The sequence below is a fragment of the Melanotaenia boesemani genome, chromosome 6 (assembly GCF_017639745.1).
Source record: "Melanotaenia boesemani isolate fMelBoe1 chromosome 6, fMelBoe1.pri, whole genome shotgun sequence".
In the NCBI taxonomy this organism is placed as follows: domain Eukaryota; kingdom Metazoa; phylum Chordata; class Actinopteri; order Atheriniformes; family Melanotaeniidae; genus Melanotaenia; species Melanotaenia boesemani.
This window is the reverse complement of record NC_055687.1, coordinates 11,798,386-11,810,387: the sequence shown is the minus strand read 5'-3', so window position 1 is coordinate 11,810,387 and position 12,002 is coordinate 11,798,386. Positions and strand designations below refer to the sequence as shown.

At 36.8% G+C, this 12,002-nt stretch overlaps 1 protein-coding gene across 2 annotated transcripts in view; it reads right to left on the bottom strand.

The window, feature by feature from the left end:
* Nucleotides 1-253: 253 nt before the first annotated feature.
* Nucleotides 254-12,002, bottom strand: part of LOC121641598 (sialic acid-binding Ig-like lectin 5) — a 61,023-nt gene continuing 49,274 nt past the window's right edge. The window contains exons 11-16 of one of the 2 annotated variants that reach the window (XM_041987826.1): nucleotides 4,664-4,939; nucleotides 4,102-4,377; nucleotides 3,729-4,013; nucleotides 3,487-3,604; nucleotides 3,336-3,402; nucleotides 254-2,386 (exon numbers count right to left, since the gene is read on the bottom strand). In XM_041987826.1, coding sequence (XP_041843760.1) covers nucleotides 1,994-2,386; nucleotides 3,336-3,402; nucleotides 3,487-3,604; nucleotides 3,729-4,013; nucleotides 4,102-4,377; nucleotides 4,664-4,939 — 1,415 coding nt within the window. In that variant the 3' untranslated portion in view covers nucleotides 254-1,993. The remainder of the gene's footprint in view (nucleotides 2,387-3,335; nucleotides 3,403-3,486; nucleotides 3,605-3,728; nucleotides 4,014-4,101; nucleotides 4,378-4,663; nucleotides 4,940-12,002) is intronic. The other variant, XM_041987827.1, reaches the window with a different exon arrangement.

The window sequence follows — 12,002 nt, the reverse complement described above, 5'->3', positions numbered from 1 at the left end:
GCTGCAGTTGCCTTAGTACTTTGAAACGTATGCTAACATAATATACAGGATAACACTAACTCTTTATATAAATATGTGTGCAAATATTAGATGACTAAAAAAAATAAATATCACCTTGCTACATACTTTTCTGTATTCATCACATTCACAGCCTTGTTAGCTGTACTTCACTGTGAACACAGGTTGCAGGTGTGTGTTCTTAAACCAAATGACAAACCTAAATTTTCACCCAATGACGGTGCAAGATATGCAGTTTGAGAAGAAAAAAAAAAGATTTATTTTACATTGAATTATGTATACTTCATTTCCAGACAGTATGCATAGTAAACATTCACTTCTAGAAGCAGACATTGTTTTGAGTCTGTCTATAAACGTAACCTGGCCACTGGTCGGTTGTACGTCACTTCCTGCTGAGTCTGAATGAGCTGTCTGATGTGCTGTTTATTTTCTTCCTTCCCACAGTAAAGTTAATATCAAAGCACTTTACAAACAGTATAAATTCTCATAGGTTTACATAGGAAAATATTAAAATCCCCATCACAGCATGACTATCTATGTAATCTTTGCTTGCTATGGTCAGTCATTATTTCAAGATGGGATTATGTCAAAGGTTATTTTAAAATCACATTAACACTACAATGCAAATAAAAGTGGTATATTTTTGCAGTTTTTCTAAAACAAACAAACAAAAAGTTTAGCAAAAATAATTGAACACATTAAAAATTTTAGCAGATTTATCCAAATAATGTATAAAATAACAATATAAGTAAACTTGCTTGACAAAAAAAATCCACCACACATAATGAAAGGAACTTGCAACTCCTTATCTTCACTGTACATAAGTAACCCACAGCTCTGTTGTGGTGCTTCATGCAGCTTGGTAAAAAAAATACACACACATCTGTAGCATGTTGCTTCCACATGGGGGTGACATAAAAAAATATATAAAACATTTAAGCTGTGGGCTGGTCTTGCTTATGTTAAACCTTTATTTGCCTTTCTACAGAAAGGATAGAAGTCAGTCAGGACAAAGGTTTAATTTGTGATGGAATGAAACTAAATATTAAAAATAACGAGGATCATCTTTTGGAGCTGTAAATTGTATTTTTACTACAACTAACTAAAACAGGAGAAATTAGCTTTTCCCCTGTTGGTTTTTTTTTTTTATTTTTTTTTTTTATTTTCATGTTTATCCTCTTTGTGATGAAAATGTCATCAGCCTACTTCTTGCACAAGCTACATTTAAACCAAGCAAATCATCCTCTGCATGGTTCAACTCCTGAGGGCCATGTTGCTTCCTTCTTAGCAGCACCTATCCGGTTGCAATATATAGTATATGTCTAAATATAGTCTGTCACTCAGCACGTGCTAAAAGCAAAAATATCTACACTATGTGCACACTTGCACTATTATTCCTGTGTTATTTGCTCAAGAATATTGGATTTGTCTCTCCTTTAAATGGCTGCCAGATCTGATTTTATGACTAGTTAAAGAGGGAAAAAAGCTAATTGCAAAACCTCTATATTACAATTACTCAAGACTTTTGCAGCTGGAAATCACTGATGGATTGAACCATCTTGATGAACATACTGGACTATTTAGATGACCTATTTTATTCCTTCATCAGATAATCATCTTATCCATTGAAAAGGATCTTTTAAATGGTGAAGTGGAAACTTAAATAACAGGTTATCCTAAAACATCTAAAGCAAAACTGTATTTTGTCTCTTTGAAAAGAGGTGACAGAAGTGGGATCACACCACACATGAGCATTTATGTAATAAAGATTTAAAAAACAAAAAGTCCATCCTCCTGTCTGTGCTGATTAATTTAACTGCAACGTGTACTGGAATATAAAGACTGTATATAAATGAACGTATGAATATTTCAGGAATCTCAGTTTACAATTTTTTCTTTGAACATAGCAGCCAGGTGGTAGCTGGTGAGAGTTGAGTCACTAATGCAATCTGTCCATCACATCTGACCACAGTCCTCAAATCTCAACCATTAGATCTTTTACATTGGAGTACACCGCCTCCTCTGCCTCTTTCTCCTCTTCTGTGACAAAATGTTGTACCTCCTCAACTTCCTCCATCATCACCTCCTCCTCTTTGTCCTCCAATATTTCACCTTCCTTTCCACCATTTTCTTCTTCATTCTCTCTTCTTTCTGTCTTAATTTCAGCATATTCTGTCTTTGTGTTGTCTTGCTCCTTTCTTGCCTCCCTGGGATTCTTGGTTTTCAACAAGGAAAGGTCAATGCTAGCATACACCACTTCTCGTGGCCCAGAGTTGGGCTCAGAAATGGATTTCTCTGCTACCACAGCCCCATTCTCAAGTACCTCTTGGATGCAAGTCTGATCTTCTCCTGCTTGTCCATCATATATCTGTTAGGTAAAAAAAAATTAGAAAATGGGACAGCGGCTGCATTAAGCACAACACTGAGTGTATCATTATAAAAATTCTGTGGTATGTTCACTGCACACTACAGATTTATTCAGTTTAAGTCAGCTTCATTTCTCATGTGCCAATTCAAGATTCTGCTCTTCTTAAACTCAGATTTGTGTCTTTGATTGTATGACTTGAAAATCAGTTTAAGGCAAGATTTAAGTCTCTTCTGTCATATCACACTTTAACTGCTTTGCTAAGTAACAATAACGGAAATATGGTCATTAAAGCCTACATGATACTGATGAGAAAATAAAAGTATTTCGAGTTTGCAAAAAAACTATCAACTCTTTTTAGTGAGTTATAATGGCTCAAATTAATACTGCAGAGAAGAAAATCCCTAACATGCTTGCATAAGTCATCTCATTCAAATGAAATCTTAAATAAAGTCCAGTTACGATGATGCTGGTAAACTCAGCAGCCTTCAGATTCTGACAAATTCTGCAGCCTCTTCTACAATCCAAACCTCGCCCACTTTTACTACTTCCTTTGTACTGAAGATTTGTTCATGATTTAATATATGTTCTGCGGCTGCGTTTGCTGACAGATGATTTTTTTTCTTACAGAGCATTTGCTCTTGTTTAGACTCCGTGGAGGCATCTTAAAGAGGAGGGCTGATTATGTTACTTCTCTGCTGACTGTGGTCAGTTCTCTGTTTGCGACTGGAAAATGATCTAAGTTGTCCCAAAATAGATTACTGCAACGCACGATTGTAGTTTTAACAATGATCAAACAAAGTTGTCTAATCTCGCAAGCACTGAGGTTATTAAATAGAGGACACATGTGATGTCTCAGACTATGGCACTAATATATTGCCTGAACTTATTTCAAACAAATCATATTATATTTACTTTATGATAAAATACTAATTGATTTAAAAAAACTTACCAATGGATCATTTCTAGTCACCATCTCCAGAGTCTCATCCAAATTTCCAGAGCTCTTCTGTTGTTTTCTGCAGAGAAATTATTGCATAAAAAAATAAAAAATAAAAATGTGCTGTATGCATACTCTATATGTTACCTTTAAGGAGGTATACCTGAAGCATTTTATGGTCAAACAGCAAGTGGAGGCTGTAAGGACAACCCCAATCAGAAAGGCAATGACGATTTCCAGCCAGGGTGCTTTTTCTAGAATATTTCTGAATTCATCTGTTATTATGGGAACCAAAAGACAAAATGTCAAAAGTGCAACTATGATTTTGTTTGAAATAAATATATTTATGCTGTAGTTTGGTAGCAGTCAAAAGGTAGCAGAAGTATTTTAGTGGAGAACATTTACCTTCTTTTTCTGGTATGTTTTGCTGGATGCTGAAGTTTAGTTTAGCTTCACCATCGTCATTGCGGCTGACACATTCAATAGTCATGTTGTCATGGTGCTTAACTGTTAGGGTCACAGTGCTGTTGACAGTGTAGCCTGACGCCATGGTAATAACAGAATACTCTCTGTGATTTTGCAGCAGCGGCCATTTGATGAAGGGTAAAGGAAACCCTTCACTGATGCACACACAGGTCAGGACCCCCGACTGATGCACACATCCAGAACCATCCAGGATCTTTGAAAACCCTGCAAACACATAAAAATCACAAAATACACGAGGTAGGATGTAAATGTGGAGAAATTCTTTAATTTCATATTTAAACAGTGTACTTACAAGTTACTGTTACATCAGCTAGCTCCGTTACGGTCGTGTTCAGATGTTTTGCAGTGCAGACGTACTGTCCAGAATCCTCTGCTGTCACATTTGAGATGAAAAGAGTGGCTGATCCAGTGTCATTGAGGAGGCTGATTCCACTTTGTATGTTTGTGCTGGAACTCTGTTTAGTCCACATGATGAGTGATGGAGGGAAACTTTCAATGCTGCAGGTGAGATTCAGAGCATCTCCTTTCTTTACAGTTGTTCTGTCAGAGATCTGAACTTTCCTTTTATCTGTGGAGCACAAGGTTACAGGATGGAGATTATAGATCTGAGGTTTCTTTTCTTATTTTTAAATATACTTCATTGACACTTCTCATTACTTAGTGACTGGCCAAAGTATAAAGGTTGTAATGACTCAACAGAAGAAGATTATAGGTTATTATTAAAATAAACAAAACAGAAATAAAAAGTCAAAAAAGGAAAACCACCAAAACGGAAGAACACATAAAAGTCACACATGATGTAGGATGTAAATGTGGAGAAATTCTTTAATTTCATATTTAAACCGTGTACTTACAAGTTACTGTTACATCAGTTAGCTCCGTTACGGTCGTGTTCAGATGTTTTGCAGTGCAGACGTACTGTCCAGAATCCTCTGCTGTCATATTTGAGATGAAAAGAGTGGCTGATCCAGTGTCATTGAGGAGGCTGATTCCACTTTGTAGGTTTGTGCTGGAACTCTGTTTAGTCCACATGATGAGTGATGGAGGGAAACTTTCAATGCTGCAGGTGAGATTCAGAGCATCTCCTTTCTTTACAGTTGTTCTGCCAGAGATCTGAACTTTCCTTTTATCTGTGGAGCACAAGGTTACAGGATGAGATTATAGATCTGAAGTTACTCTATGTTTTTCAAAGTTTGGAAAAAAGATATCCATCCATACTGCACAACAGCAGTAGTGGCTTAAAATTACAGGTTGTAATAAATGAGAAAAAAAAAAAGCAACAGCAAATACCACCGAAGGAGGGCACACCTATGCAACCCACTTTAAGGAGCATTAAAAGCCATCCACCCATTTTCTATACAGACTTGTCCAATTCAGGTTCGCAGGGAAGCTGGAGCCTATCCCACCAATTAGCAGGAGAGAGGCAGGGTACACCCTGGACCTGTCGCCATCATAAGGCCAACACAGAGAGACCAACAATCACACTGACATGCTCACGCTCACATTCACTCCTGTAGAGCGACCAAACATGGACGTCCTTGGATGGTATAAGGAAGCTGGAGTACTCAGAGAGAACCCACACATGCACAGGAGGAACATGCAAATTTCAAACATAAAAAAGTCCACTGTTTGAACTTCCTCCCAGCCTCGAACCAGCAACATTCTTGCTGTGAGGCAGGGGTGCACCACACCACCATGCAGCCAGCAGCCAAAAAAGCTGTTTCTGTTAAAATAGGAACTCACAGCACTGTAAACTGTTTCTTGCTGTAATGCTAGTTCCTGTTTTAAAAGAGTCTACTGTGAATAAATGCCTGCATAACAAAAATCAAAAACAGTTTTACACATGGTCTAAAACACTGCTTTTGAAGTTACTACCAGGGGAGTCAAAGTCTAAAACATTGTAAGCTGGAGTATGCTACAAGATAACATGGGACTGATGTTTAGCTGGCATACATTTGAAAATATGGTGCAGGATTAAGCTTATCACTCTGAACACTAAACTCTGCTTTATAACTATTTAACAACATATGTTTTATATTTAATACACACATATAAAGAAATATTGCATCGTTGTATTTTTTGGGCCAGGCCAAAACCTTCAAGCAAATTGTACTTACAGATCACTGTTATGTTGACTTCTTTAGTCATGATGTTGTCCAGATGTTTTACATTGCAGATGTAAAGTCCAGAATCTTCTGCTGTCAAGTTAGAAATGAATAAAGAACAAATTCTTTCCTTCTCCAAGCAGGTGGCAGATTTGTTCTGCTGGACAGACAGAGTATCACTAGTTAGATATGTTGTTGTTCCAGATCTGGTCCAGCTGACAAATGATGGAGGGAAGCTTTCAACATGGCAGGTCAGATTCAGAGGTTTGCCCTCCTGCACATCTCTGTCCCCATTAATTTTTACTTCTTTCACGTCTAAGAGAGAAAAAAAAAAAAAAACATGATTTATAGCTTGTAATAAATGTCCTGCAGAAACAGTAAAGTTGTAAAATTAAACAAAATTCTTAGGAAAACCGGGATCCATCAAGACATTGAAAGACTCACAGCTCACTTGCAGAGTGACAGTCTTCTTTGTAGTTGTGCTCCCTGTGAAGCTGATCTTACAGGTAACATTGGTGTTGTGGTGTTCAGCTGAAAGGTTAAAGGTCAGAGATGAGCTGTGTATCTGTGAGACTGCAGTCAGATTCTCAGTGTGGGCAGCAGTGATGTTTCCTGGTATGTAAACGTCCTGCTCTCCTGCTCCTCTCCACATCCAGGTGATTTCAGGATGAGAGCCAGAGCAGAGACCAGGAGCAGTGCAGGTCAGTGTGGTCTGCTGTCCCTCTGTCAGTGGAGGAACCATCACTGTGGGCTTCTGCTTTAGATCTGGTGGAAACATATTGGATGAGTAATTTGAAGGTCATCATTTACTTAAATGTGGGATGAAAAGTGACAAGAATATGAAACACTTAAAAATGAAAAATATGGAGTTTTAAAGTGTTAGCTACAGAGTTAATTCCAAGAATTACTTTTTGCTTTATTAAGATAAAAAAGGAGAAAAACAGACACTCACTCACACACACACACACACGCGCGCACGCACGCACACACACGCACGCACGCACGCACGCACGCACGCACGCACGCACGCACACACTCACACACACACTCACACACACACACACCCAGACAAAGACCCAAAAACCGCGTTTCTTGTTGCTGTAGTTTTCCTACCTGTAACTGAGATCTTTGTTTTTGGTGTAAATGTCCATCCATCTGCAGTTCCATTCAACAGACTAATAACTCTGAGCTGGTACCGTCCAGAATCAGACTTGCTGAGGTCATTAATCATGATGCTGCAGTTCCTCTGACTCACATCAGGCTCCAGCAGTGACACTCGTCCTTTGAACCCAAACTTAAAATTTTCATTTGTTTTGTTTGTGTTGAATATCGGGTCAGACTTAACACATCTTTCTTTATTTTGCCCACATTTATACCAAACTATGTGTTGGGGTGTGAAACCATCACCAGTAGTGAAATTACATGGAATCACAGCACAGAGTCCAGCTTCTGCTCTTATTGGTCCATCTATTAGAGTGATACAGAATCCCCTGTCACAGGGTGGGTGTTTCCAGACAGGAGCTCCTGTTAATGCAGATTTAGGGAGAAAAGCATATTATCTGACAATGTCACAAACAAACATGTAAATATAATTTGAATCTCTGCAGTGGTACAAGATGATTAAGAAGAACATGTTTGAGGTACCTGTGTCCGTACTGCTGCCTCTCACAGACACAAACACAGTGATCCAGAAGAAGAAAAACATCCTGGTTTGATGCTGGAAACTTTTTCTCATTTTAGGACAAACTTTATTGCAGAATATGCAGGAAAAATACAGAAAGTGAATCAATGGAAATTCCACACTTGACATCAGCCATGAAACACAGGATGTTGGAATATTAGCACATTTTACCAAGAGCTTTGACTACTGGCTGACTTTAAAGAACTTTGTGAAAGGAATGCTCTTCTCTCAAGATAAATAATCTTTACTTAAATGATCATAACATAACTCAACGTCTTTAGTAACACAAAAATTATAATAAAAACTATTTCTAACAAGTAAAAATCCTTCACCTTTCAACTCACTCCTCCGTGTCATAAACACTCGGTTGGCAGTGATATATGATAAATTACCCCGATAAGACAATAACTTTTAGTTGACGATTAGAACTGAATTTAAAGTTTTTTACCTCTTTTATGTTGCTCTCGTTCTCTTCGTTTCCTTCACAGACTTTCTTCTGTGAAGTTTCTCTTCCTCTCCTCACTTTTCTATTTCTTCTCTCTTCATGTGCAAGATTTCAGGAAGTTTGTCGGCACACCAAAAAAAGAAAAAAGAAAAAAAATTACTCGTCCGAGACAGACTGTGGTAATTTTTACTCTACAGTTTGTGTATTATATAACACATCTAATGTATAATGATTTATCTAATAATATAAAAAATTCAAACATTTCTATAAATCATACAAAACTTTCATTAATTATGAAAAATGTGATGTTATTATGCTGATGTGAAGTTCTACAGTTTTCATGTAGATGTGTTTTATTTATTATTTTTTATAGCTTGTTTGTGGATGTCTTGAACAATTCATCAAACATACAATATTACTCTATTTATTGTCACCACTGTGCTGTTACTGGTTAATGTCTGCATGAAATAAACCTGTAGATTTTCATGTTGACAAGAAGACACTCAAACAGCTGAAGTACTTTAAATACAGATTTAAATATGAAACGTTTGTTTTCTGCATTTCCCTTTTTTCAACCACATGCAGCCTCATTTGAGTCACTTCTGTTCATTTGAGTTTTTTCTATGATTTACAAAGTGCTGTCGGTTTCAGTAAAGTAGAGTTTAAACCATCGTGTGCTTCTTCAGATTCAACATGTCAAAAACAAATTCCTAAAACAATTTTTAATCAAAATGATTTCTCTTAAATGTTCAGTGGAATGATTAATTGGTTCATTTATTAACTGTACCACAAGTCTTAAAACTGCTTTAGTAACATTTTTCATGTCCTAACTTTAACAGGCTGACAGCTGGAACACGTATGGACAGACTGCAAGCCTCTTAAGGGGACTGATTTCATGGTGTGTTTGTTGGAAAACACCGTGCAATACTTTATAGCCACTTGATACAGATTTTTTTTCTTGGTTCTGTTCAGTCTAATGACGTTTGCATAACTTGAATAGATGTGAGAATATATTTAGTCACAGTTAGTAATTCTGTCTATATACTAAGAGTTCAGTCCCTAAAGCGATACAATCCATCCATCACATCTGATGAGAGAAGAAGAGCTGACCTCAGCTACCTGAACAATGCAGCGAGTCCTCAAATCTCATCCATTAAATCCTTTACATTGGAGTAAACCACCTCCTCTGCTTCTTTCTCCTCTTCTGTAACTTGATGTTGTGCATCCTCACCTTCTTCTTCCATCACTTCCTCCTCTTTGTCCTCGAAAATTTCCCCTTCTTCTCCACCATTTTCTTCTTTTTTCTGTCTTCTTTCTGTCTTAATTTCAGCATAATGCGTCTCTGTGTTGTCTTGCTCCTTTCTTGCCTCCCTGGGATTCTTTGTTTTCAACAAGGAGAAGTCAATGCTAGCATAAACCACTTCTCGTGGCCCAGATCTTGGTCCAGGAGTAGCTTTCTCTGCTACCACAGCTCCATACTCAGGTACTTCTTGGATGTGAATCTCATCTTTTCCCTGTCCATCATATCTCTGTTAGGTACAAAAATGAGAAGATATGACAGCAATTACAACAAGCACATTGAGTTTACCTTTAAAAAAGTAACCCTGTGGTATGTTCACTGGGTGCTGGTGGGTATTAAATGTATTTGTGTTTGTATTCGGTTTTATCTATATTCTGTTGCTCTTGAATTTAATTAGAGTTTTAATCTCAGTCAAAGTCCACCTTGAAATTTTCTACTCTTTTAAGCAACAATCACTTAATCTGCTCTTTTTTGTGGTTATTAAAAGAACATTCTGTTTTAATATGAGATGTTTCTGATTGTATCTGCTGCATATAGTAGTACTAAAATATTTTTGGGAGTGCTGTGCTCTGTTTTACACTCATTTTTAAAGTGATGCACTTGGTTGTAAATATTCATATGGTGGGATTCATATAATATAAAACCTTCTTTATCTACAAATGAGCAACTGATTACTTCTGAACATGAACAGAGATCCTGCAGTTTGGTCCCTTCAGCATGTCAGGACACACAGTCTTATAGTTTAGTGACTAAAAGGGGAAGTGAAATATCTTATATAAGGAATCTGATATTGGTGAGTCTGAAGGTTGGTCAGTAATGTTATTTACTGAGAGCCAGGCCATAATTCACCCTCCTCATAAAACTAATCATTAGTCTATAATACAAAGTGAAAACACAAATGAATACACTAATGTAGAAAATGTACATTAATAAAAGATATGTAGCAATGAGGCATGCATCTAAAGGTGCTTCTTGTTAGAGAAGCATTCCCACAGAACAACTCTGCTATATGAAAGAGTTGTGTGCTCCTCCTGGAAAGAGGGAGAAACACATACAGGAAGTTGCAGAGGACATTAATGGAGTGTTATTCATGCAGTAGAAGGAATGGAACTGGCTTTAAAGCGTGCTTAAAGACATACGTGTGCAGTCTATTGATGGTTTTAGGAAGATCAGGAATGGAATGAAATCCCTTGTTGACTTGTTCTTCAATGAATTAAATAAATTAAAAGCTACTTTTATTTTTGCTCTGAAGGAAATTATAATGTTATTGCACTATTTGCGGTATCTTGAACTTCATTTCGGATGAAAAAATGTTTTGAGTCACCAAAAGTTAGCACGACAAATCTGACAAACTGAACATCAGAAAATAACACAAATGTTCATTTTGTTCAAACATGTGAGCATTTAAAAATTCGTTACTGGACTCCTGAGTGTAAAATTATTTCTTTTGACCAGGTTATAAACATTTTCTAAATGTCATCATTTTTTGTCAGTGTGGGGACAGTCTTTGGTTTATTAATGATTTTGGTTTACGAAACAAAGTCTTAATTTAACATCTCCTAATTTGGTAACATCTAATTCTCGCTGAAAACTTCCTGTTCACAATTTAAGATATTGAGATGACAACTATGTTCGGTGTGTGTGTGTGTGTTGTGTGTGTGTGTGTGTGTGTGTGTGTGGGGGGGGGGGGGGGGGGGTGTTCTATTTATTCTGCATCAGCACTCTGTGCAGATAATTCAGATATAGTGCTGTTATAAAAGTCAACAAGTAAAACAATATTTGCCTTTATGTTTAATCCAAACTACTGCATGTTTTCCAGTTAAAGCAATAACTATGTTTTAAAAATGCTCTCTATGGGCTTTTCTATTTCCTGAACTTATTAGCTTTTTTTAAAGAGGAAGTAAACTATCACTCGAGAAACAACAAATCATTAGAGATAGAGAAGCATGCTCAACAAAAGTATCAAGAAATAAAAGAAAGCTGAAATAAACATTTTCTATCTCAGTACAGTTTGGTTTGTGTCTCTATCTTTCAAATCTACAAGAAAACTTCAAAAACCTTTTTTTTGTGTGTGTTTGGAAACATTTTTACAAAACTTTGGAAAACACCCTGACAATTTATACTGCTGCAGTTGCCTTAGTACTTTGAAACGTATGCTAACATAATATACAGGATAAAACTAAGTCTTTATATAAATATGTGTGCAAATATTAGATGACTAAAAAAAATAAATATCACCTTGCTACATACTTTTCTGTATTCATCACATTCACAGCCTTGTTAGCTGTACTTCACTGTGAACACAGGTTGCAGGTGTGTGTTCTTAAACCAAATGACAAACCTAAATTTTCACCCCCCAATGACGGTGCAAGATATGCAGTTTGAGAAGAAAAAAAAAGATTTATTTTACATTGAATTATGTATACTTCATTTCCAGACAGTATGCTTAGTAAACATTCACTTCTAGAAGCAGACATGGTTTTGAGTCTGTCTATAAACGTAACCTGGCCACTGGTCGGTTGTACGTCACTTCCTGCTGAGTCTGAATGAGCTGTCTGATGTGCTGTTTATTTTCTTCCTTCCCACAGTAAAGTTAATATCAAAGCACTTTACAAACAGTATAAATTCTCATAGGTTTACATTGGAAAATATTAAAATCCCC